At 53.4% G+C, this 27339-nt stretch overlaps 1 protein-coding gene across 1 annotated transcript in view; it reads right to left on the bottom strand.

Moving 5' to 3' along the window:
* The window catches only part of LOC140396645 (uncharacterized), a gene marked incomplete at its 5' end in the record, with an annotated part of 40759 nt that extends 13485 nt beyond the window's left edge, over positions 1-27274 (bottom strand). Inside the window, 9 exon segments of the mRNA XM_072485440.1 lie at positions 998-1194; positions 1591-1629; positions 1631-1761; positions 11147-11349; positions 12083-12228; positions 12230-12409; positions 16765-16869; positions 16871-16965; positions 27019-27274. Of these exon segments, the coding sequence (XP_072341541.1) occupies positions 998-1194; positions 1591-1629; positions 1631-1761; positions 11147-11349; positions 12083-12228; positions 12230-12409; positions 16765-16869; positions 16871-16965; positions 27019-27274 (1352 nt within the window).
* Positions 27275-27339: the final 65 nt, after the last annotated feature.

Below are 27339 nucleotides of genomic sequence, written 5' to 3'. Positions count from 1 at the left end.
ACCTTTAGCTCTGTCCACGTGGAGTCTCCTCGTCTCTCAGGAGACTTTGCACAACCCCATTACATCTCACAGATCCTCTGCTCCTCCCCTCCACCACCCATGTTAGGCGACACCCCAACACCTCCAGGTCTCTCTCTCTCCCGCACTTGCCCCAGTACCTCTCCAACGTGTGTCTCTCTTCCCCCCGCCCCCCCCCACCCCCCGCAGGCGAGTCTCCTACCGCAGAGGGAATTGGCTCCATTTTCTCAAGATGATTGAGAGGTGATCTTGTTGAAACATTCGTGTTTTTTTATAATAATCTTTATTGTCACAAGCAGGCTTACATTAACAATGAAGTTACTGTGAAAATCCCCTAGTCGCCACACTCCGGCGCCTGTTCGGGTACACAGAGGGAGAATTCAGAATGTCCAATTCACCTGACAGCACATCTTTCAGGACTTGCCGGAGGAAACCAGAGCATCCGGAGGAAACCCACGCAGACACGGGAAGAATGTGCAGGCTCCACACAGACAGTGACCCAGCTAGGAATCGAACCGGGGACCCTGGTGCTGTGAAGCAACAGTGCTAACCATTGTGGTGACCGTGCTGCCCACGTGAAGGGGTTTGACAGGCTTGACTGGACGTTGTTGGCGCCCCTCCATGGCTGGGGAATCTAAAACATGGGAAGGAGAGGGGAGGGGGAAGACAGGAGTCTTCATTTTGGACTGAGCTGAGGGGACATTTCTTCACTCGGGCGGTTTGGAATTAGCCACCCTAGAGGATTGTGGGTGCTCCGTCGTGGAGTATGTTCGAGATGGAGATTGCGAGATTATTGATTGCTCAGGGAATCGAGGGTTACGGGGGAGCGGAGTTGAAGCCTAACATCGGTCAGTTACGATCGTACCGAGGGGGGGCGGTCACATAGACTCCTGCATCGGGGATCCCACATTTCTGACCCCGCATCGGCGCACTCCCAATTGCCCCCTGTTCCTCCTCAGAGTCCGGTCGCACTCCTCACCTATAGATGTGCACGTCTCGGGTCTGCCCGATACGATGACAGCGGTCCTGGGCCTGGGCGTCCATGGTGGGATTCCAGTCGCTGTCGTAGAACACCACCGTGTCGGCCCCTGTCAGGTTAACCCCCACACCGCCGCTGCGAGTCGACAGGATGAAGCAGAAGATGCGCTTATCGGCATTGAAGCGGTCCATCAGGATCTGCAAGGGGTGGTCAACAGATGGTCAAATGCGTGGGAGTAGTAGTGACGAGGCTTGCTTTCTCTAGCTGCGCTCAGCCTCAAGTCAGTCACCAGGCGAAAGGTGGCAGCCAATTTGCACACAGTCGGATCCCAGAAAATGGCAGATCAGTTTCAAGGGGTTTGAGCTCCCCCAGCAGTGGCCCTCTGGAAGCGAGGCATGCCCCTCGAACAGAGTGACCCCTCCCACATATTGGGCAGTGTCCCCGGTCGGCAAACAGGACGAGGCTGCCAACGATAAATTGTTCAGGCCGAGAGAAACCCTGTCAACCAGACTGGTTAACCTGGCACCAGGCCCCTACCCCAGAACAGCCCAACTGCCTGTGCCCGAAGCAGGGTGGCTGCCAAGGTGTTTTACCTGTCGCTGCTCCACCTTGGTGCTGCCATCCAGGCGTAAGGTAGATGTGGCCGTGGAAGTTGAGGAACTGCTCCAGAATGTCCAACATCCGAGTCATCTGGGTGAAGAGCAACACCCGATGTCCACCCACTTTCAGCCGTCGGAGCAGGTTGTCCAGTACCTGCAGCTTGCCTGTATGGGGGTGGTTAGGGGAGGGGAGTAACACAGACATAGCGAGAATGATGGGGTCTGGAAGTGTACAAAGACCCAGCAAAGAAAGTAAACACACAGCCCCCCCCCCCCCCCGCAGGTGCCGGACCGATAACAGTGCTCTCTCCTCTCTCCCCCCCCCCCCCACCCACCTCCAGGCGCCGGACCGACAACAGCTCTCCCCCCCCCCCCCCCCCCCCCCAACCTCAGGGGTCTGTCACAGGCCTCAGAACATAACTAGGAGGAGTAGGGCCATCTGGCCCCTCGAGCCTGCTCCACCATTCAATGAGATCATGGCTGATCTTTTTTGGACTCAGCTCCATTTTCCGGCCCCGAACACCTTATTTTGAGGCTATGCCCCCTAGTTTTGCTTTCACCCGCCAGTGGAAACAACCTGCCCGCATCTATCCCATCTATTCCCTTCATAATTTTATATGTTTCTATAAGATCCCCCCCCCCCCCCGCATCCTTCTAAATTCCTACGAGTACAGTCCCAGTCTACGCAACCACTCCTCGTAATCCAACCGCTTCAGCTCTGGGAATAACCTCGTGAATCTCCTCTGCACACCCCTCCAGGTGCCAGTACGTCCTTTCTCAGGTAAGGAGACCAAAACTGAACACAATACTCCAGGTGTGGCCTCACTAACACCTTATACAATTGCAGCATAACCTCCCCTAGTCTTAAACTCCATCCCTCCAGCAATGAAGGACAAAATTCCATTTGCCTTCTTAATCACCTGTTGCACCTGTAAACCAACTTTTTGCGACTCATGCACTAGCACACCCCAGGTCTCTCTGCATGTTTTAATATTTTATCATTTAAATAATAATCCCTTTTGCTGTTATTCCTAACAAAATGGATAACCTCACATTTGTCAACATTGTATTCCATCTGCCAGACCCTAGCCCATTCACTTAACCTATCCAAATCCACCTGCAGACTTCCGGTATCCTCTGCACTTTTTTGCTTTACCACTCATCTTAGTGTCGTCTGCAAACTTGGACACATTGCCCTTGGTCCCCAACTCCAAATCATCTACGTAAATTGTGAACAATTGTGGGCCCAACACTGATCCGAGGGACACACCACTCGCCACTGATTGCCAACCAGAGAAACACCCATTAATCCCCACTCTTTGCTTTCTATTAATTAACCATTCCTCTATCCATGCTACTACTGTACCCTTAATGCCATGCATCTTTATCTTATGCAGCAACCTTTTGTATGGCACCTTGTCAAAGGCTTTCTGGAAATCCAGATATACCGCATCCATTGGTTTTCCCATTATCTACCGCACTGGTAATGTCCTCAAAAAATTCCACTAAATTAGTTAGGCACGACCTGCCCTTTAAGAACTGTAGCCACCTGAGTTGGCCACTTCCCGACTTAAAATGGAGAACCGCAAAGGCTAAAGGGAAATTCAGCCAATACAGGCAAAGACTAACAAATACAGAAATCATGTATATTGGAACCTGCTAAACAGCCAGAGAACACCGAAACCAGCAGCCATCTGCATAGTAATGTGCGATTCCCAGGCACAATGGCAACAGTAAAGGTAAACAAAGCCAAGCCAGACTCCTCGGCGCCAGCAGGAGCCAAGACAAAGGAAGGCCAACGAACATTTAGGGACTGCCCAGCAATCAAGGAACCGTTCCAACATTGGAGAAATCGATCCAAGTGATCGGAAAGTAGTCCAATCACTTGGAACCAGGTACAGGGTCCGCCCCAAAGGGCAGGGAAGCCCCTGGGGACTATAATGTAAGGCCCCCAAGTTCGAATCGTCCTTCTTTGGAAGGGTCACTCAGCAACATGAACCAACCCTTGACAGTGTCCTGTCTTGTTGCCTCCAAGCAAGCAAGTCTCAAGTCAACGCTCGCTACGAGATAGGCGCTCCTAGCTACCAGTCCATACCAGCTTTTGAATCAGGACCTGAACGAAAGGCCATTTGTTCCCCTGACCTGGTGGGCCAGTCCGAAGCTAAGTATAGGCCTGTTAGTGATAGGAATGGCCTAGAAAGTAGTTTATGCATGAGTAGCGATTTACTATGTATAATAAATGTGTTTTGATTTGAATCTTACTAATTGGTGTGGAGTTATTGATCATTACTTGAACTTTAACCTCGTGGCGGTATCAGAAAAATACCTGGCGACTCGAGAGCAAAGGTTATAAAACAGAGCAAATTACGATTTAAGAGCCAACCAAAAGTTAGCAACATATTACTGGCGACATCCTGACAGGACCTGATCTAGAAGTGGCTTAACCACTCCGGGAGAAACCAAAATTTGAATTAGAGATCCAATTGGGAACAGAAAACCACAAGTGTTCAAGCAGTTTTGATCAATTCTCATAATTCGGAAGTGTGTGTATGCATGCGTAACTAACAGGGCTATAAGGTAAACTGATAGATTTTTGTTGCGAAAAACTGTCGGGAGTTTGTATTCCGGAAAATAGCGAAAGCCGTACCCGTCATTACAGCACCGCCTTGATACCCCTCGTTCCAAATTTTAAGAGAAGTATTCAGAGAGGAAAGATGACAATGCAGGCAATGCAACGCCTCATGTACCCCAAAGAATTTGTGGTCGCAGCGACCAGCAGTAGAGTAGGACAGTGTCCCGTTTGGGAAGAGGAAATCAGAAAGTACCTCAAAGGGAAAGGATGGTCCCTTTGGAGCGAATTCTGTGAAAATGAGGAAACAGGTCCCGGGAGTATCGGACATATTTGGTGGGAGAACCTGAGCGAAATCCAGAAGAAAAGCTTGGGGAAAGCTCGCAAGCCGATCGTGTCCTGTTTGGCACAATTGTGAGGCACAGAGGTCGTTCGGACGCTCTGTAGAGAGATAGAGGAGGCACATCGATTGAGCAAGGTCGATGTGAGCGAGATAGAGAAAGAAGACCTAGAATTAAGAAGGAAGTTAGCAGCAAAGGAAGGAGAGGTGCATGATGCCAAGTGGGCACACCAGTCTTGTCTGCACACTCAAGCAGCTTCCAATCCCAGTACGAAAAGGCCTATCAGGACACGCAACGTGCAGTCCTGGTACGAGAGGAAACAGAGAAGCAGGTACAGGCATTGCAAAGGCAGTGTAGTGACCTGAAGGCAGCGTTAAGAGCACTCCATGCTGCCACCACAGAGCAAAGACAAAGCTCATTGGGCCACGCAAAGTGCCAGAAGCAGATTGCAGAACTGCAGTCTTTGCTTTCAGTTCAGAAAGGATTCCAGGAAACCTTTGGATCCCAGTTAGATGAGGAAGATGACCCTGATTGGGAAGAGTTGAATGAGACAGCACAGAGATATGTTCAGGGAACATCGGCGCAGGAAAAGCCCCAGAAAAGAAAAGTGTCCCAACCCCCCACAGAGCAGATAGTTCAGGCTCCAATGAACCCAGTCACCACCCCACCGCACAGCCACATTGGACGACACGGAATTTCTGTACACCACCCCCTTAACAGTGACTCAATTACGGGACGCGTGCGATAAAATCAAACCGTTCCGCCCCCACCTCAGACCCCCACCACTTCTTTGCCAGAGTAAAACAGCAGGCTACCATGCAAGGCCTGGATGAGCGAGAGCAAGTAAAGCTCACAGTTTTGAGTTTAGACCCTTCGGTCGTAGCAGCCCTTCCCGACCCACAGAATGTAGGAGGAGGCACCCTTGCAAAAATGCACACAGCGATCTTAGATGCGATCGGCTACAACAGAGGTGACCCGGTAGAAGGCCTGAATAAGTGCAGGCAGAAAAAGACAGAACACCCCACAGCGTTTGCTGGATGCCTGTGGGTCCATTTCACAGCCGTTTTCGGTCATTTAGACCTCACCCATTTGTCCCAAGACGGTATGGCCAAATGGACCCGCACCCTTATCTCCCATGCCACAGAGGCAGGACAAAAAACCTGTACCAACTATGACCCCTCAGAGGAAGCCCACAATGAGAAATGGGTTTTAAAGAGATTGTCCCGCACCTGGGAGCAGTCTGTACAAAACAAACCCGCAGTTAGGAAATCCGAATAACAGCAGGAAGAGCAGGCAGACATGCATCCAATTAGGACGCACTAGAACCCCGTATGGGTAAATGAGGGAAATAGCCCACAGCAGCCTAAATCCCAGGAATGTTACAATTGTGGACAGCGAGGGACATCGCGCACGAGCATGTCAAGCCCCCCTGAAACAGCAACGGAATCAGACCACCAATACCCCCCGAACCAGCAACGACACCAACAGCCCCGACCCCCCCTCCCCCCCCCACCCAGGGAACCATACCCAAGGGAGCAATGCACCAGGGAGCCTGCTCCACCTTACGTGCCCCAGGGGTCACGTTACAACTGTGGGCAGTCAGGACACTTCGCCCGAGACTGCAGGAGACCCCACCAGCTAGACTAGCCCCCAGATATGCAAGAGAACACCACCCACAGCAGCTACAAGGTCCCAGCTGCCCCATGCAAACTGTGAGCACTTACCCACCACTTCTCATGGCAGCATTACCTCAGCAAGGCCACTGCATTTTTGTTTCACTCCTCCTTCCTCTCTTCTTTGGTCACGCTGCACTCACTCCATATGCTAGTTACACCCAGTCCAAATGTGATTTACGATGTCCTGTATTCTGATGGAACCTGCACTACGTTTGTTGGTTTAATGTACATGTTAAATGTTGTTTGTGAATTTAAAAATTTTCATGGCCCCACGCCACCACTCTTTTAACGCCCACTGGCTGTTAAAGGTACAAGTTTGTCCCAGACAATACTTCAGAGGAACTAGTCTGTCGGCATACAACAATCATAACTACTCTCCTGATTCAAAGGTAATCACGAGAGGCAGCCCCCACGACGACCACCGGCATTGATCGCCGTCCTACCCGGGGATTCCATCCAATTCTTACCCGTCGCGGCCCATACGCACCTCATTTCGGCACTTTTGGTTCAAAAAGTTGTTTTGTTTTCAGGCGACCCTTAGGTTGCCATCCACATGCTATTTACATCCTCAAACATTTGGATGGTAAATCGCACAGCCTGCGAGACGGCTCGCACTGTTTCAGTATTTGTAAGTGTGTCGTGTCCTGAATTTCGGTTTTAAAAAAAAAAAATGAGGGAGTCACACACGGTGACAATTATAAAGGGAGAATTGGCACGAAAGGACAGACATGCTAACGCACGAGATATTAAGCCAAGATAGTAACTGACAGTAAGTATGCTTGATCCCACAGAACTCCAGAAGCTCCAGCGAAGAGAAGAGAAAGAAAAAGAACCATGAGGACATCCTCCGTGTTGCTCATCACCCTAATGGACATTTGGTTGCGCGTGAACGCGAACCCCCTGACCCCAACCCCCTCAGTCCTTAATGATTTACTTCCCCATAGCACCCAGAGCCCAGTCACAAGTGACACCACACCACCTTGGTGGTGGCAGGTTTATAACCTGGTACTCCATTGTCCTACTTAATAAAATCCCTATTAGTGTTGGCGATACTCTGCAGCATCGTGCCTTGTTGCCTCCAAGCAAGTAAGTCTCAAGTCAACGCTCGCTACGAGATAGGCGCTCCTAGCTACCAGTCCATACCAGCTTTTGAATCCCGCAGACTCAGGACCTGAACAAAAGGCCATTTGTTCCCCTGACCTAGTGGGCCAGTCCGAAGCTAAGTATAGGCCTGTTAGTTATAGAAATAGCCTAGAAAGTAGTTTATGCATGAGTAGCGATTTACTATGTATAATAAATGTGTTTTGATTTGAATCTTACTAATTGGTGTGATGAGTTATTGATCATGACTTGAACTCGAACCTCGTGGCGGTATCATAAAGATACCTGGCGACTCTAGAGCAAAGGTTAAATAGAGCAAATTACGATTTAAGAGCCAACCAAAAGTTAGCAACAGAACCCATGCTACGTCTGCCCAATGGGACAATTTCCATCCAGATGCCTCGCTATTTCTTCCTTGATGATAGATTCCAGCATCTTCCCTACTACCGAAGTTAAGCTCACTGGCCTATAATTACCCGCTTTCTGCCTACCTCCTTTTTTAAACAGTGGTGTCACGTTTGCTAATTACCAATCCGCCGGGACCACCCCAGTGAATTTTGGTAAATTATCATTCGTGCATTTGCAACTTCCCGAGCCATATCTTTTAGCACTCTGGGATTGCATTCCATCAGGTCCAGGAGACTTGTCTACCTTTAGCCCTATTAGCTTGCCCATCACTGCCTCCTTAGTGATAACAATCATCTCAAGGTCCTCACCTGCCATAGCCTCATTTCTATTAGTCACTGGTATGTTATGTGTCTTCCACTGTGAAGACCGACAAAAAAAACCTGTTCAGTTCCTCAGCCATTTCCTCATCTCCCATTATTAAATCTCCCTTCTCATCCTCTAAAGGACCAATATTTACCTTAACCACTTTTTTGTTTTATATATTTGTCGAAACATTTACTATCTGTTTTTATATTCTGAGCAAGTTTAGTCTCATAATCTACCTTACTCTTCTTTATAGCTTTTTAGTAGCTTTCTGTTGCCCCCTAAAGATTTCCCAGTCCTCTAGTCTCCCACTAATCTTTGCCACTTTGTATGCTTTTTCCTTCAATTTGATACTCTCCCTTATTTCCTTTGATATCCAGTCGTTTTCCCCCCTTTCTACCCGTCCTTCCTTTTTGTTGATATAATCCTTTGCTGAGCACTGTGAAAAAATCGCTTGGAAGGTTCTCCACTGTTCCTCAAATGTTTCACCAGAAGTCTTAGCTAGTTCCTCTCTCATCGCATTGTAATCTGCTTTGTTTTAAGCACAAAATGCTAGTGTTTGATTTTACCTTCTCACTCTCCATCTGTATTTTAAATTCCACCATATTGCGATCGCTTCTTCCGAAGAATCCCTAACTATGACATCATTAATCAATCCTGTCTCATTACACAGGACCAGATCTAGGATCGCTTGTTCCCTCGTAGGTTTCATTACATACTGTTCCAGGAAACTATCGCGGATACATTCTATAAACTCCTTTTCAAGGTTGCCTTGACCGACCTGGTTAAACCAATCGACATGTAGATTAAAATCCCCCATGATAACTGCTGTACCATTTCTACATGCATCAGTTATTTCTTTGTTTATTGCCTGCCCCACCATGTTACTATTTGGTGGCCTCGAGACTATTCCTATCAGTGACTTTTTCGCCTTACTATTCCTGATTTCCACCCAAATGGATTCAACCTTATCCTCCATTGCACCGATATCATTCCTTACTATTGCCCGGATGTCATCCTTAAATAACAGAGCGACACCACCTCCCTTGCCATCCACTCTGTCCTTCCGAATAGTTTGATACCCTTGAATATTTAACTCCCAGTCGTGACCATCCTTTAACCATGTTTCAGTAATGGCCACTAAATCATAGTCATTCACGATGATTTGCGCAATCAACTCATTTACCTTATTCCGAATACTACGAGCATTCAGGTAAAGTACACTTATGTTGGCTTTTAAACCTCTGTTTTGAATCTTAACACCTTGATCAGTAACCTCTCCCAAGTTATTTTTCCCCTTAACTTTTCTCCTAATTTTCCTTGTCGTTGAACCCTTATCTTCATGTAACAACCTGCCGCGTCGCTTTCCATTTATGTTTTTACTTCCCGTTTTATTCCTTTTAGTATTACTGGGCCTATTCACTGAGCTCCCCTCAGTCACTGTACCTTGTACTGTCACCCTTTTTGATTTTTGACTATGGCTTCTCTGCCTTACACTTTCCCCCTTACTGCCTTTTGTTTCTGGCCCTGTTTTACGACCTTCCGACTTCCTGCATCGGTTCCCATCCCATCCCGCTGCCACCTTAGTTTAAACACTCCTCAACTGCTCTAGCAAATAGCCCCCCTAGGTCATCAGTTCCAGTCCTGCCCAGGTGTAACCCGTCCAGTTTGTACAGGTCCCACCTCCCCCAGAACCGGTTCCAATGTCCCCAGGAATTAGAAACCCTTCCCCTGACACCATCCCTTCAGCCACGTATTCAGCCTATATGAACATATAGGAACGTGGTTAAACAGTTTCATTATGCATTCTTGGGCGTCGCCGGCCGGGCCCAGCATTTCATTCCGATCACTAATTGCCCCTTTGAGAAGGTGATGGGTGAGCCACCCATCTTTGGCAGGGGTCACTCAGCAACTTGAACCAACCCTTGACCGTGACCCGTCTTGTTGCCTCCAAGCAAGTATCCATCTTGAACCGCCACAGTCTGTGTGGTGTAGGTACATCCACAGTGCTGTTAGGGAGGGAGTTTGAGGACTTTGACCCAGCGACAGTGAAGGAACGGCCGATATATTCCCCAGTCAGGATGGTGAGTGTGGGGTTTGGAGAGGAACTTGCAGGTGGTGGGTGTTGCCCATGTGTCTGCTGCCCTTGTCCCTCTAAATGGTAGAGGTGGCGGGTTTGGAAGGTGCTATCGAAGGAGCCTTGGCGAATCGCTGCAGAGCATCTTGTAGACGGTACACACGGCTGCTGCTGTGTGTCGGTGGTGGAGGGAGTGAGTGTTTGTGGATGGGGTGTCAATCAAGCAGGGAAGTCTTGTCCCGGGTGCAGGTTTCAAACTCAATTCTGATGAGAGATGGGGGTAAACAGGAGTATACGGACCTACAAACGAATAGGCCAAACACCCCCTCAAGGCTACTCCACCACTCAATAAGATGACGACGGATGGGGGCAGCACAGTAGCACAGCAGTTAGCAGGGCTGACTCACAGCACCAGGGAACAGAGTTCAATTCTGACCTGGGTGGAGTTTGCATCTTCTCCCAGTGTCTGCGTGGGTTTCCTCCGGGTTCCTCCCAGTCCAAAGATGTGCAGGTTCAGTGGATTTGCCGTGCTAAAAAATTGTCCTGCGTTACAAGGATAAGGCGAAGTGGGGCCTGGGTAGGGTGCTCAATCAGAGGTTCGGTGCAGGCTTGATGGGCCGAATGGCCTCCTTCTGCACTGCAGAGACGAGATGATTCTCACAATGCCTCTCTATAGATAGCAGCCTCAAATTGGACCTCTAACACTCCCAATAACCTATCACCCCCCTTCCTTACCAAGAATCTGTGCAGCTTAACCTCAAAAATTATTCAGAGGCTCTGCTTCCAGCAGCTTGTCAGGGTGGGTTCCAACGACCCACACCGACAAATTTTACCTCAACTCCAATTTAAACAGGCAACCAGTAATTTTTACAGTGACTGCAGACCCACACGCCAGTTCTAGATTCTCCCAAAAGTGGAAATATCCTCTCCATGTCCGTCCTGTCGAGGCGCCTCAGAAAGGACCTCAACGGGGCATTGCATTTCAAAGATTGAAGTCATACCTTCGCTGGCCAGCAGCCCGCTCATACCGTAACCTCCCCCCCCCCCCCCCACCCCCGCACCACGGGACACTCACCACAGTCGTACTGTATCAGTCGCAGGTCTGGAAACTGGGTCCTCATGTTGCAGATGGTTCGGTGCAGGCGAGCAGTCCTGGGAAAGAGCTCACGGTGTAGTGCGTCCACAAGACAGACCTGTTGGTGCAGGCAGGAGGGGTGAGGGTGGGAGACGTGGATCTGGATAGCTGGGGCCTCCACAGGAGGTATAACGAAAATAAATCTGTCAACGAGAGACAGAGAGAAAGATGAGAGTGAAGAGAGTGCAGAGGATGTCAAGCAGCATGGCGATCGGCAAGGGATTCGGGTTAGATACAGAGTAAAGCTCCTTCTACACTGTCCCCATCAAACACTCCCAGGACAGGTACAGCACGGAGTTAGATACAGAGTAAAGCTCCCTCTACACTGTCCCTATCAAACACTCCCAGGACCGGTACAGCACGGGGTTAGATACAGAGTAAAGCTCCCTCTACACTGTCCCCATCAAACACTCCCAGGACAGGGACAGCACGGGGTTAGATACAGAGTAACACTCCCTCTACACTGTCCCCATCAAACACTCCCAGGACAGGTACAGCACGGGGTTAGATACAGAGTAAAACTCCCTCTACACTGTCGCCATCAAACACTCCCAGGACAGGTACAGCACGGGGTTAGATACAGAGGAAAGCTCCCTCTACACTGTCTCCATCAAACACTCCCAGGACAGGTACAGCATGGGGTTAGATACAGAGTAAAGCTCCGTCTACACAGTCCCCATCAAACACTCCCAGGACAGGTACAGCACGGGGTTAGATACAGAGTAAAGCTCCCTCTACACTGTCCCCATCAAACACTCCCAGACAGGTACAGCACGAGGTTAGATACAGAGTAAAGCTTCCTCTACACTGCCCCCATCAAACACTCGCAGTACAGGTACTCTAGGGGTTCAGTCTGATGTCCCTCAATATTCCAACCTGTCAATAATGTCTGCCAGCTCCGCTATTCGCCTCTCAGGGTTGTGCACAGCACCATCAAGCGCCCGCGTGGTCCTCCAGTAGGCATCCGGCCGACGCTGCTCCCGGTCCACCTGGGCAGCCAAGCAGTGCGCATAGCCCAACCCCCCGCCAGCCTGCGCTCTCGGGTGGGCTCTGCACCCCTGCCGTCACCTGCTTTGCGAAGGCGCAGAGCTGCAGCAGTTCGGTGCCGTAGATGGGCGAGGATGCACACTGCCGCTCGTTAATGGCAAAGATCCGCTCGAGCCGCTCCTGCCGATGCCGGAGCCTCTTCTGCTCCAGTGCGACCTGTAACATGGAGACCAAAGGTGAAAGAGGACTGCTGGGTGGGGACAGTCTGCGGAGGGGTACTCTGCTAACAAGGAGAGCGTGGCAGTATTCTGCTGCTAACGGGAGGGGAGCGTGCAGTATTCTGCTGCTAACGGGAGGGGAGCGTGCAGTATTCTGCTGCTAACGGGAGGGGAGCGTGCAGTATTCTGCTGCTAACGGGAGGGGGAGCGTGCAGTATTCTGCTGCTTACGGGAGGGGAGCGTGCAGTATTCTGTTGCTAACGGGAGGGGAGCGTGCAGTATTCTGCTGCTAACGGGAGGGTACGTGCAGTATTCTGCTGCTTACGGGAGGGGAGCGTGCAGTATTCTGCTGCTTACGGGAGGGGGAGCGTGCAGTATTCTGCTGCTTACGGGAGGGGAGCGTGCAGTATTCTGCTGCTTACGGGAGGGGAGCGTGCAGTATTCTGCTGCTTACGGGAGGGGAGCGTGCAGTATTCTGCTGCTTACGGGAGGGGAGCGTGCAGTATTCTGCTGCTTACGGGAGGGGAGCGTGCAGTATTCTGCTGCTAACGGGAGGGGGAGCGTGCAGTATTCTGCTGCTTACGGGAGGCGAGCGTGCAGTATTCTGCTGCTAACGGGAGGGGAGCGTGCAGTATTCTGCTGCTTACGGGAGGCGAGCGTGCAGTATTCTGCTGCTTACGGGAGGGGAGCGTGCAGCATTCTGCTGCTTACGGGAGGGGAGCGTGCAGTATTCTGCTGCTTACGGGAGGGGAGCGTGCAGTATTCTGCTGCTTACGGGAGGGGAGCGTGCAGTATTCTGCTGCTTACGGGAGGGGAGCGTGCAGTATTCTGCTGCTTACGGGAGGGGAGCGTGCAGTATTCTGCTGCTAACGGGAGGGGGAGCGTGCAGCATTCTGCTGCTAACGGGAGGGGAGCGTGCAGTATTCTGCTGCTAACGGGAGGGGAGCGTGCAGTATTCTGCTGCTTACGGGAGGGGAGCGTGCAGCATTCTGCTGCTTACGGGAGCGGGAGGGAGCGTGCAGCATTCTGCTGCTAACGGGAGGGGAGCGTGCAGCATTCTGCTGCTAACGGGAGGGGAGCGTGCAGCATTCTGCTGCTTACGGGAGGGGAGCGTGCAGTATTCTGCTGCTAACGGGAGGGGAGCGTGCAGTATTCTGCTGCTAACGGGAGGGGGAGCGTGCAGCATTCTGCTGCTAACGGGAGGGGAGCGTGCAGCATTCTGCTGCTAAGGAGGGGAGCGTGCAGTTTCTGCTGCTAACGGGAGGGGAGCGTGCAGTATTCTGCTGCTTACGGGAGGGGAGCGTGGCAGCATTCTGCTGCTAACGGGAGGGGAGCGTGCAGTATTCTGCTGCTAACGGGAGGGGAGCGGTGCAGTATTCTGCTGCTAACGGGAGGGGAGCGTGCAGTATTCTGCTGCTAGACGGGAGGGGAGCGTGCAGTATTCTGCTGCTAACGGGAGGGGAGCGTGCAGTATTCTGCTGCTAACGGGAGGGGAGCGTGCAGTATTCTGCTGCTAACGGGAGGGAGCGTGCAGTATTCTGCTGCTTACGGGAGAGGGAGCGTGCAGTATTCTGCTGCTAACGGGAGGGGAGCGTGCAGTATTCTGCTGCTTACGGGAGGGGGAGCGTGCAGTATTCTGCTGCTTACGGGAGGGGAGCGTGCAGTATTCTGCTGCTAACGGGAGGGGAGCGTGCAGTATTCTGCTGCTTACGGGAGGGGAGCGTGCAGTATTCTGCTGCTAACGGGAGGGGAGCGTGCAGTATTCTGCTGCTTACGGGAGGGCGAGCGTGCAGTATTCTGCTGCTAACGGGAGGGGAGCGTGCAGTATTCTGCTGCTTACGGGAGGGCGAGCGTGCAGTATTCTGCTGCTTACGGGAGGGGGAGCGTGCAGTATTCTGCTGCTAACGGGAGGGGAGCGTGCAGTATTCTGCTGCTTACGGGAGGGGAGCGTGCAGCATTTCTGCTGCTAACGGGAGGGGAGCGTGCAGCATTCTGCTGCTTACGGAGGGGAGCGTGCAGCATTCTGCTGCTTACGGGAGGGGAGCGTGCAGTATTCTGCTGCTTACGGGAGGGGAGCGTGCAGCATTCTGCTGCTTACGGGAGGGGAGCGTGCAGCATTCTGCTGCTTACGGGAGGGGAGCGTGCAGTATTCTGCTGCTTACGGGAGGGGAGCGTGCAGTATTCTGCTGCTTACGGGAGGGGAGCGTGCAGTATTCTGCTGCTTACGGGAGGGGAGCGTGCAGTATTCTGCTGCTTACGGGAGGGGAGCGTGCAGTATTCTGCTGCTAACGGGAGGGGAGCGTGCAGCATTCTGCTGCTAACGGGAGGGGAGCGTGCAGTATTCTGCTGCTAACGGGAGGGGAGCGTGCAGTATTCTGCTGCTTACGGGGAGGGGGAGCGTGCAGCATTCTGCTGCTTACGGGAGGGGAGCGTGCAGCATTCTGCTCTGCTAACGGGAGGGGAGCGTGCAGCATTCTGCTGCTAACGGGAGGGGAGCGTGCAGCAGCATTCTGCTGCTAACGGGAGGGGAGCGTGCAGCATTCTGCTGCTAACGGGAGAGGAGCGTGCAGCATTCTGCTGCTAACGGGAGGGGAGCGTGCAGCATTCTGCTGCTAACGGGAGGGGAGAGTGGCAGTATTCTGCTGCTAACGGGAGGGGAGCGTGCAGCATTCTGCTGCTAACAGGAGAGGAGCGTGCAGCATTCTGCTGCTAATGGGAGGGGAGCGTGCAGCATTCTGCTGCTAACGGGAGGGGAGCGTGCAGCATTCTGCTGCTAACGGGAGGGGAGCGTGCAGCATTCTGCTGCTAACGGGAGGGGGGAGCGTGCAGTATTCTGCTGCTTACGGGAGGGCAGCGTGCAGTATTCTGCTGCTAACGGGAGGGGAGCGTGCAGCATTCTGCTGCTAACGGGAGGGGGGCGTGCAGCATTCTGCTGCTAACGGGAGGGGAGCGTGCAGTATTCTGCTGCTAACGGGAGGGGAGCGTGCAGTATTCTGCTGCTAACGGGAGAGGAGCGTGCAGCATTCTGCTGCTTACGGGAGAGGAGCGTGCAGCATTCTGCTGCTTACGGGAGGGGAGCGTGCAGTATTCTGCTGCTAACGGTGAGGGGAGCGTGCAGTATTCTGCTGCTAACGGGAGGGGAGCGTGCAGCATTCTGCTGCTAACGGGAGGGGAGCGTGCAGCATTCTGCTGCTAACGGGAGGGGTAGCGTGCAGTATTCTGCTGCTAACGGGAGGGAGCGTGCAGCATTCTGCTGCTAACGGAGGGGAGCGTGCAGTATTCTGCTGCTTACGGGAGAGGAGCGTGCAGCATTCTGCTGCTAACGGGAGGGGAGCGTGCAGTATTCTGCTGCTAACGGGAGGGGAGCGTGCAGTATTCTGCTGCTAACGGAGGGGGAGCGTGCAGTATTCTGCTGCTAACGGGAGAGGAGCGTGCAGTATTCTGCTGCTAACGGGAGGGGAGCGTGCAGTATTCTGCTGCTAACGGGAGGGGAGCGTGCAGTATTCTGCTGCTAACGGGAGGGGAGCGTGCAGTATTCTGCTGCTAACGGGAGAGGAGCGTGCAGCATTCTGCTGCTTACGGGAGAGGAGCGTGCAGTATTCTGCTGCTAACGGGAGGGGGAGCGTGCAGCATTCTGCTGCTAACGGGAGGGGAGGCACCCCGCTGCGAGGAGGGGTGGCGAGGCAGCGCGGCGGGGTGGTGAGGCTGGGTGGCGAGGACGCGCGGCGGGGGTGGCGAGGCTGGGTGGTGAGGACGGGCGGCGGGGTGGCGAGGCAGCGCGGTGGGTTGGTGAGGCTGGGTGGCGAGGACGCGCGGCGGGGGTGGCGAGGCTGGGTGGTGAGGACGGGCGGCGGGGTGGCGAGGCAGCGCGGTGGGGTGGCGAGGACAGGCGGCGGGGGTGGCGAGGCAGCGCGGCGAGGCGGCGAGGACGGGTGGCGAAGAAGTGCGGCGGGGTGGCGAGGCTGGGCGGCGGGGTGGCGAGGCTGGGCGGCGGGGGTGGCGTGGCAGCGCGGTGGGGTGGCGAGGTTGGGCGACGAGGACGGGCGGCGGGGTGGCGAGGCTGGGCTGCGAGGACGGGCGGCGGGGTGGCTAGGCTGGGCGGCAGGGTGGCGAGGCTGGGCGGCGGGGTGGCGAGGCTGGGCTGCGAGGACGGGCGGCGGGGGGTGGCGAGGCTGGGCGGCGAGGACGGGCGGCGGGGTGGCGAGGCAGCGCAGCACCTCCATGCAGGTCTGCAGAGGTTCAGGTAGGTAGTTTCCCCCCCATTACCAGAGAAGGGACAATGTGGGGAGGTGTTACGAAGCAGCTGGTATGGGGGATGGGGGTTAGCTAGCTAGCTAACCACAGATTGCTTACCAGCTTGAAAGGTGACTTGGCAGGTGGCGCAGCCAAGTGGCGCCTGGGCCTCAGGGCTGCCAGTGAGGTAGACAATGTGACCGGCTCCGTTGGGGCAGCTGGGGGGCCTGGCCATCACTGGGCGTAGTGTCGGCAACTCCGCATCTTCCTTCTCCAAGAGGTTAGGCCCGGCCACCACCAGTCGGGTCACGGTGGGGGTAACTGAGAGTGGTAGGCAGAGAGAGAGAGAGAGGCAGAGAGAGAGAGAGAGAGAGAGAGATTACAACACATTCACAAGCTCAATAAAATTCTGACTGTGGACAGACCGTCTCCTCAGAGAAGTTTAAGGGGAGATTGTAACGAGGTGTTCAAAAATCAGGAAATGTTCAAATTGAGTAAATAAGGAGTAACTGTGAACGAGAGGGTCAGAAAACCAGGGTGGCACAGATTGAAGGCATTTGGCAGAACAGGGGGTGGGAATGTAGAAACATTTATTTTAAATCAGCAAGTATTTTTTATTCATTCAGATTGCTTTGTCCTGGATGGTAAGGGGGTGAAAATGAAGCAGGCAGGGTGTGCGGTGTTGGTGTCATAGAATCATAGAAAGAGAGAGAGAGAGAGACCGAAAGAGAGACCGAGAGAGAGAGAGAGGGGGGAAGGAGCGAGGGAGGGGGGAAGGAGCGAGGGAGGGGGGAAGGAGCGAGGGAGGGGGGAAGGAGCGAGGGAGGGGGGAAGGAGCGAGGGAGGGGGGAAGGAGCGAGGGAGGGGGGAAGGAGCGAGGGAGGGGGAAGGAGCGAGGGAGGGGGGAAGGAGCGAGGGAGGGGGGAAGGAGCGAGGGAGGGGGGAAGGAGCGAGGGAGGGGGGAAGGAGCGAGGGAGGGGGGAAGGAGCGAGGGAGGGGGGAAGGAGCGAGGGAGGGGGAAGGAGCGAGGGAGGGGGGAAGGAGCGAGGGAGGGGGGAAGGAGCGAGGGAGGGGGGAAGGAGCGAGGGAGGGGGGAAGGAGCGAGGAGGGGGAAGGAGCGAGGGAGGGGGGAAGGAGCGAGGGAGGGGGGAAGGAGCGAGGGAGGGGGGAAGGAGCGAGGGAGGGGGGAAGGAGCGAGGGAGGGGGGAAGGAGCGAGGGAGGGGGGAAGGAGCGAGGGAGGGGGAAGGAGCGAGGAGGGGGGAAGGAGCGAGGGAGGGGGGAAGGAGCGAGGGAGGGGGGAAGGAGCGAGGGAGGGGGGAAGGAGCGAGGGAGGGGGGAAGGAGCGAGGGAGGGGGGGAAGGAGCGAGGGAGGGGGGAAGGAGCGAGGGAGGGGGGAAGGAGCGAGGGAGGGGGAAGGAGCGAGGGAGGGGGAAGGAGCGAGGGAGGGGGGAAGGAGCGAGGGAGGGGGGAAGGAGCGAGGAGGGGGGGAAGGAGCGAGGGAGGGGGGAAGGAGCGAGGAGGGGGGAAGGAGCGAGGGAGGGGGGAAGGAGCGAGGGAGGGGGGAAGGAGCGAGGGAGGGGGGGAAGGAGCGAGGGAGGGGGGAAGGAGCGAGGGAGGGGGAAGGAGCGAGGGAGGGGGGAAGGAGCGAGGGAGGGGGGAAGGAGCGAGGGAGGGGGAAGGAGCGAGGAGGGGGAAGGAGCGAGGAGGGGGGAAGGAGCGAGGGAGGGGGGAAGGAGCGAGGGAGGGGGGAAGGAGGACGGGAGGGGGGAAGGAGCGAGGGAGGGGGGAAGGAGCGAGGGAGGGGGGAAGGAGCGAGGGAGGGGGGAAGGAGCGAGGAGGGGGAAGGAGCGAGGGAGGGGGAAGGAGCGAGGGAGGGGGGAAGGAGCGAGGGAGGGGGGAAGGAGCGAGGGAGGGGGGAAGGAGCGAGGGAGGGGGGAAGGAGCGAGGGAGGGGGGAAGGAGCGAGGGAGGGGGGAAGGAGCGAGGGAGCGGGGGGAAGGAGCGAGGGAGGGGGGAAGGAGCGAGGGAGGGGGGGAAGGAGCGAGGGAGGGGGGGAAGGAGCGAGGGAGGGGGGGGAAGGAGCGAGGGAGGGGGGGAAGGAGCGAGGGAGGGGGGAAGGAGCGAGGGAGGGGGGGAAGGAGCGAGGGAGGGGGGGAAGGAGCGAGGGAGGGGGGAAGGAGCGAGGGAGGGGGGGAAGGAGCGAGGGAGGGGGGAAGGAGCGAGGGAGGGGGGAAGGAGCGAGGGAGGGGGGAAGGAGCGAGGGAGGGGGGGAAGGAGCGAGGGAGGGGGGAAGGAGCGAGGGAGGGGGAAGGAGCGAGGAGGGGGAAGGAGCGAGGGAGGGGGAAGGAGCGAGGAGGGGAAGGAGCGAGGGAGGGGGAAGGAGCGAGGGAGGGGGAAGGAGCGAGGAGGGGGGAAGGAGCGAGGGAGGGGGAAGGAGCGAGGGAGGGGGGAAGGAGCGAGGAGGGGGGAAGGAGCGAGGAGGGGGGAAGGAGCGAGGGAGGGGGGAAGGAGCGAGGGAGGGGGGGAAGGAGCGAGGGAGGGGGGAAGGAGCGAGGGAGGGGGGAAGGAGCGAGGGAGGGGGAAGGAGCGAGGGAGGGGGGAAGGAGCGAGGGAGGGGGAAGGAGCGAGGAGGGGGAAGGAGCGAGGGAGGGGGGAAGGAGCGAGGAGGGGGGGAAGGAGCGAGGGAGGGGGAAGGAGCGAGGGAGGGGGAAGGAGCGAGGGAGGGGGGAAGGAGCGAGGGAGGGGGGAAGGAGCGAGGGAGGGGGGAAGGAGCGAGGGAGGGGGGAAGGAGCGAGGGAGGGGGGAAGGAGCGAGGGAGGGGGGAAGGAGCGAGGGAGGGGGAAGGAGCGAGGGAGGGGGGAAGGAGCGAGGGAGGGGGAAGGAGCGAGGGAGGGGGGAAGGAGCGAGGGAGGGGGAAGGAGCGAGGGAGGGGGGAAGGAGCGAGGGAGGGGGGAAGGAGCGAGGGAGGGGGAAGGAGCGAGGGAGGGGGGAAGGAGCGAGGAGGGGGAAGGAGCGAGGGAGGGGGGAAGGAGCGAGGGAGGGGGGAAGGAGCGAGGGAGGGGGGAAGGAGCGAGGGAGGGGGGAAGGAGCGAGGGAGGGGGGAAGGAGCGAGGGAGGGGGGAAGGAGCGAGGGAGGGGGGAAGGAGCGAGGGAGGGGGGAAGGAGCGAGGGAGGGGGGGAAGGAGCGAGGGAGGGGGGAAGGAGCGAGGGAGGGGGGAAGGAGCGAGGGAGGGGGGGAAGGAGCGAGGGAGGGGGAAGGAGCGAGGGGAGGGGGGGAAGGAGCGAGGGAGGGGGGGGACGGAGCGAGGGAGGGGGAAAGGAGCGAGGGAGGGGGGAAAGGAGCGAGGGAGGGGGGGAAGGAGCGAGGGAGGGGGGAAGGAGCGAGGGAGGGGGGGAAGGAGCGAGGGAGGGGGGGAAGGAGCGAGGGAGGGGGGAAGGAGCGAGGGAGGGGGAAGGAGCGAGGGAGGGGGGAAGGAGCGAGGGAGGGGGGAAGGAGCGAGGGAGGGGGAAGGAGCGAGGGAGGGGGAAGGAGCGAGGGAGGGGGAATGAGCGAGGGAGGGGGAATGAGCGAGGGAGGGGGAATGAGCGAGGGAGGGAGAATGAGCGAGGGGGGAGTTAAGAGGAAGAGAGAGAAAGAGAGAGATTGAAAGAAATATAGAGAGAGAAAGGAGAGCGAGAGAGAGAGAGAGAGAAAGAAAAATAGTATAGTTTTTTTTTAATGTCTACATGTTCTGGGTGTGACCGAGACTGAGTGGGGTTTTGCAGGGTTTCTCAGATGTGATGTCTGAGGGTGTTGGGGTGGTTCAGAGTCCGGAGGTGGCAACATTTGGGGTGTCGGAAGACCCGGAAGTCATTGGCGGGGAAAGAGAGGCGCCGATGGCTTGGCCGTTGCCTCCCTGCAGCCAGGAGACGGATTTTGCTTGGGTGGCGGGATTCGGAGCTGCGGAAAGCCAATGACCTGGCAGAATTCCTGAAGCTGCAGATGGGCAAGTTCGCTCTGCGAGGGTCGGCAGAGGGGTTCACTCAGAGGTGGAAATGTTCAGCAATTTCTTTAAAGAGGATTGTGGAGTCAGCAGGGGGTTGGGGTTAAAATGGGGAAGGCAGGGCTGTTGAATGCGGTGTTGGTGTCATACAATCATAGAATTTACAGTGCAGAAGGAGGCTATTCAGCCCATTGAGTCTGCACCGACCCTTGGAAAGAGCACCCTACCCAAGCCCACACCTCCACCCTATCCCCGTAACCCCACCTAACCTTTTCTTGGACACTAGGGGCAATTTATCACGGCCAATCTACCTAACCTGCACATCTTTGGACTGTGGGAGGAAACCGGAGCACCCGGAGGGAACCCACACACACACACGAGGAGAACGTGCAGACTCCGCACAGACAGTGACCCAGCGGGGAATCGAACCCGGGTCCCTGGAGCTGTGAAGCAACAGTGCTAACCACTGTGCTGCCGTGCTGCCCAGGGGGATTATGGCTGTAAGTTGATGCATTGTTCTTCTGATATTTTGTGCATAAATGTGAAAAAATGTGGAATAAAATATTTTTCAAAAAAAAGAAACTTGCGACTTAAGACATAGAAACATACATGGCAAATAGGAGACTACAGCTCCACAAGTCATTCAGCCCTTCGAGCCTACTCCGCCATTCATCTTGACTCATCTTCAAGTTCAATTCCCTGATCCACCATCTCCCTTGATCCCTTTAGCCCCAAGAGCTGTATCTAATTCCTTCTTGAAATCACACAACATTTTGGCCTCAACTACTTTGTGGTAGTGAATTCCACAGATTCACCGCTCTCTGGGTCAAGAAATTTCTCCTCATCTCGGTCCCAAAGGGGTTTACCCCTGATCTTCAAACTATTTTTTTTAAATAAAAACTTTTTAAAATTTATTTTTAATTTAGGGTACCCAATTCATTTTTTCCAATTAAGGGGCAATTTAGCGTGGCCAATCCACCAGCCCTGCACATCTTTGGGTTGTGGGGGTGAGAACCACGCACACACGGGGAGAATGTGCAAACTCTACACAGAGTCAGGATTGAACCTGGGACCTCGGTGCCGTGAGGCAGCAGGGCTAACCCACTGCGCCACCGTGCTGCCGCTTATCCTCAAACTGTGACCCCTAGTTCTGGACTCCCCCACCATCGGGAACAGTCTTACTGAATCTACCCTGTCTAATCCTGTTAGAACTTTAAAGTTTCTATGAGATCCCCTCTCACTATTATCTTTTTAAAATAAATTTTAAGTACCCAATTCTTTCCCACGCCCCCCCCCCCTCCCCCGCCCCCATTAAGGGGCAATTTAGCGTGACCAATTCACCTACCAGGCACATCTCTTTGGTGTGGGGGTGAGACCCACACAGACACTGGGAGAATGTGCAAACTCCACAAGGACAATGACCAGGGTCCGGGATTGGGGACCCGGGTCGTCAGCGCCGTGATGCAGCAGTGCTAACCACTGTGCCACCCTGCGCCTCACTCTCCTAAAGTCCAATGAATATAAGGCTGACCAATTCAGTCTCTCCTCGTATGACAGTCCCGCCATCCCAGGAATCAGTCTGGTAAACCTTCGCTGCACTCCCTCCATAGCAAGAGGGGGAGGTGGGACCAGTATAAACTGGACGGTCTGCACCTGGGCAGGACTGGAACCGATGTCCTAGGGGGGTATTTGCTAGAGCTGTTGGGGAGAGTTTAAACTAATGTGGCAGGGGGGTGGGAACTGATGCAGGAAGTTGGAAGGTAGTAAAACAGGGACAGAAATAAAAGGCAGTAAGGGGGACAGTGTAAGGCAGAGAAGCCATAGTCAAAAATCAAAAGGGCGGCAGTACAAGGTACAGGGACTGAGGGGAGCTCAGTGAATCGGACCAGGAATACTAAAAGGAAAAAACGGGAAGTAAAAACATAAATGGAAAGCGACGCGGCAGGTTGTTACATGAAGATAAGGGTTCAACGACAAGGAAAATTAGGAGGCAAGTTAAGAGGAAATGTAACTTAGGCGAGGTTACTGATCGAGCTGTTAAGATTCAGAACAGAGGTAAAAAAAAAAACAACACAAGTGTACTTTACCTGAATGCTCGTAGTATTCGGAATAAGGTAAATTGGGAGATTGGTGGCGCAAATCATCGTGAATGACTATGATTTTGTGGCCATTACTGAAACATGGTTAAAAGATGGTCACGACTGGGAGTTAAATATCCGAGACTATCAAACTATTCGGAAGGACAGAGTGGATGGTAAGGGTGGTGGTGTAGGTCTGTTATTTAAGGATGACATCCGGGCAACAGTAAGGAATGAAATCGGTGCTATGGAGGATAAGGTTGAATCCATTTGGGTGGAAATCAGGAATAAATAGTAAGGCAAAAAAAGTCACTGATAGTAATCTATAGGCCACCAAATAGTAACATTATGGTGGGGCAGGCAATAAACAAATAAATAACTGATGCATGTAGAAATGGTACAGCAGTTATCATGGGGGATTTTAATCTACATGTTGATTGGTTTAACCAGATCGGTCAAGGCAGCCTTCAGGAGGAGTTTATAGAAGGTAGTCGCGATAGTTTCCTAGAACAGTATGTAATGGAACCTACGAGGGAACAAGCGGTCCTAGATCTGGTCCTGTGTAATGAGACAGGATTGATTAATGATGTCATAGTTAGGGATTCTTCGGAAGAAGCGATCGCAATATGGTGGAATTTAAAATACAGATGGAGAGTGAGAAGGTAAAATCAAGCACTAGTGTTTTGTGCTTAAACAAAGGAGATTACAATGGAATGAGACAAGAACTAGCCAAGGTAGACTGGGAGCAAAGACTTCATGATGAAACAGTTGAGGAACAGTGGAGAACCTTCCAAGCGATTTTTCACAGTGCTCAGCAAAGGTTTATTCCAACAAAAAGGACGGGAGGAGGGGGGAAAATTGACAGTGGATATCTAAGGAAATAAGGCAGAGTATCAAATTGAAGGAAAAAGCATACAAAGTAGCAAAGATTAGTGGGAGACTAGAGGACTGGGAAATCTTTAGGGGGCAACAGAAAGCTACTAAAAAAGCTATAAAGAAGAGTAAGGTAGATTATGAGAGTAAACTTGCTCAGAATATAAAATCAGATAGTAAATGTTTCGACAAATATATAAAACAAAAAAGTGGTTAAGGTAAATATTGGTCCTTTAGAGGATGAGAAGGGAGATTTAATAATGGGAGATGAGGAAATGGCTGAGGAACTGAACAGGTTTTTTGGGTCGGTCTTCACAGTGGAAGACACAAATAACATGCCAGTGACTGATGGAAATGAGGCTATGACTGGTGAGGACCTGGAGAGGATTGTTATCACTAAGGAGGTACATAGAACATAGAACAATACAGCGCAGTACAGGCCCTTCAGCCCACGATGTTGCACCAAAACAAAAGGCATCTAACCTACACTATGCCATTATCATCCATATGTTTATCCAATAAACTTTTAAATGCCCTCAATGTTGGCGAGTTCACTACTGTAGCAGGTAGGGCATTCCACGGCCTCACTACTCTTTGCGTAAAGAACCTACCTCTGACCTCTGTCCTATATCTATTACCCCTCAGTTTAAAGCTATGCCCCCTCGTGCCAGCCATTTCCATCCGCGGGAGAAGGCTCTCACTGTCCACCCTATCCAACCCCCTGGTCATTTTGTATGCCTCTATTAAGTCTCCTCTTAACCTTCTTCTCTCCAACGAAAACAACCTCAAGTCCATCAGCCTTTCCTCATAAGATTTTCCCTCCATACCAGGCAACATCCTGGTAAATCTCCTCTGCACCCGCTCTAAAGTCTCCACGTCCTTCCTATAATGCGGTGACCAGAACTGTATGCAATACTCCAAATGCGGCCGTACCAGAGTTCTGTACAGCTGCAACATGACCTCCTGACTCCGGAACTCAATCCCTCTCCCAATAAAGGCCAACACTCCATAGGCCTTCTTCCCAAACCCTACCAACCTGGGTGGCAACTTTCAGGGATCTATGTACATGGACACCTAGATCCCTCTGCTCATCCACACTTTCAAGAACTTTTCCATTAGCCAAATATTCCGCATTCCTGGTATTCCTTCCAAAGTGAATCACCTCACACTTCTCTACATTAAACTCCATTTGCCACCTCTCAGCCCAGCTCTGCAGCTCATCTATATCCCTCTGTAACCTGCTACTTCCTTCCACACTATCGACAACACCACCGACTTTAGTATCGTCTGCAAATTTACTCACCCACCCTTCTGCGCCTTCCTCTAGGTCATTGATAAAAATGACAAACAGCAACGGCCCCAGAACAGATCCTTGTGGTACTCCATTTGTAACTGAACTCCATTCTGAACATTTCCCATCAACCACCACCCTCTGTCTTCTTTAAGCTAGCCAATTTCTGATCCACATCTCTAAATCACCCTCAATCCCCAGCCTCCGTATTTTCTGTAATAGCCTACCGTGGGGAACCTGATCAAACGCTTTGCTGAAATCCATATACACATCAACTGCTCTATCCTCGTCTACCTGTTCAGGTAGTGATGGGCAAGCTAATGGGGCTAAAGGTAGACAAGTCTCCTAGCCCTGATGGAATGCATCCCGAAGTGCTAAAAGAGATGGCTAGGAAAATTGCAAATGCACCAGTGATAATTTACCAAAATTCACTGGACTCTGTGGTGATCCCGGCGGATTGGAAGTTAGCAAGCGTGACACCACTGTTTAAAAAAAGGAGGTAGGCAGAAAGCGGATAATTATAGGCCAGTGAGCTTAACTTCGGTAGTAGGGAAGATGCTGGAATCTATCAAGGAAGAAATAACGAGGCACCTGGATGGAAATTGTCCCATTGGGCAGACGCAGCATGGGTTCATAAAGGGCAGGTCGTGCCTAACTAATTTAATGGAATTTTCTGAGGACATTACCAGTGCGGTAGATAATGGGAAACCAATGGATGCGGTATATCTGGATTTCCAGAAAGCCTTTGACAAGGTGCCATACAAAAGGTTGCTGCATAAGATAAAGATGCATGGCATTAAGGGGAAAGTAGTAGCATGGATAGAGGATTGGTTAATTAATAGAAAGCAAATAGTGGGGATTAATGGCTGTTTCTCTGGTTGGCAATCAGTATCTAGTGGTGTCCCTCAGGAATCAGTGTTGTGCCCACAATTGTTCACAATTTACATAGATGATTTGGAGTTGGGGGACCAAGGGCAATGTGTCCAAGTTTGCAAACGACACTAAGATGAGTGGTAAAGCAAAAAGTGCAGAGGATACTGGAAGTCTGCAGAGGGATTTGGATAGGCTAAGTGAATGGGCTAGGGTCTGGCAGATGGAATACAATGTTGACAAATGTGAGGTTATCCATTTCGGTAGGAATAACCGCAAAAGGGATTATTATTTAAATGATAAAATATTAAAACATGCTGCTGTGCAGAGAGACCTGGGTGTGCTAGTGCATGAGTCGCAAAAAGTTGGTTTACAGGTACAACAGGTGATTAAGAAGGCAAATGGAATTGTGTCCTTCATTGCTAGAGGGATGGAGTTTAAGACTAGGGAGGTTATGCTGCAATTGTATAAGGTGTTAGCGAGGCCACACCTGGAGTATTGCGTTCAGTTTTGGTCTCCTTACTTGAGAAAGGACGTACTGGCACTGGAGGGTGTGCAGAGGAGATTCACGAGGTTAATCCCAGAGCTGAAGGGGTTGGATTGAGAGGAGGGATTGAGTAGACTGGGACTGTACTCGTTGGAATTTAGAAGGATGGGGGGGGGGGGGGGATCTTATAGAAACATATAAAATTATGAAGGGAATAGATAGGATAGATGCGGGCAGGTTGTTTACACTGGAGGGTGAAAGCAGAACTAGGGGCATAGCCTCAAAATAAGGGGAAGTAGATTTAGGACAGAGTTTTGGAGGAACTTCTTCTCCCAAAGGGTTGCAAATCTATGGAATTCCTTGCCCAGTGAAGCAGTAGAGGCTCCTTCATTAAATGTTTTTAAGATAAAGATAGATAAAAGTGGAGCTGTGTCCACAAAAGATCAGCCACGATCTCACTGAATGGTGGAGCAGGCTCGAGGGGCCAGATGGTCTACTCCTGCTCCTAGCTCTTATGTTCTTATCCTTCATCAGATAAGGACACCAAAACTGCCCACAATACTCCAGGTGTGGCCTCACCAAGGCCCTGTACAATTGCAGTAAAACATCTTTATTCCTATACTCAAATCCTCTCGCTATGAAGTTCAATAAACCATTTGCCTTCTTCATTACCTGCTGTACCTGCATGCTTACTTTCAGCGACTGATCCACCTCGCTCAAGGGACTCGTGCACCAACAACATACAATAATTGTTGGGCACAGGTCGAGAAGGGAGTGAGTAGCCCCGCCTACCTTGCTCGGCGTTGACCGCTGTCGTGTGAACCACCCTCAGAACCGGTCGAGGGGCAGGAGGCAGGTGGGCAGTGGTCAGGGTCAGTGCACCCACGGGTAACTGGACACGGGCCGGCGTCACCACGGTGGCCGGGAAGCGGGTGGCGGCGAGGGGCCGGGGCGAGTGGATGGCCAGTGGGAAGCCCTCCTTGGGCGCCTGGCGAACCACGATCTTCATCACGCTGGAGCTGGTGACAACCGAGCCCGCGACTGCTTGGAGGGGCGGGGGGAGGGGAGAAGAGAGAGAGAGATACACAATTAGGACAGGCTGACAAATCAAAT

This window comes from Scyliorhinus torazame, chromosome 19, assembly GCF_047496885.1.
Source record: "Scyliorhinus torazame isolate Kashiwa2021f chromosome 19, sScyTor2.1, whole genome shotgun sequence".
Taxonomy (NCBI): domain Eukaryota; kingdom Metazoa; phylum Chordata; class Chondrichthyes; order Carcharhiniformes; family Scyliorhinidae; genus Scyliorhinus; species Scyliorhinus torazame.
The sequence above is the reverse complement of the archived record's forward strand: the minus strand, read 5'-3'. Positions and strand labels throughout refer to the sequence as shown.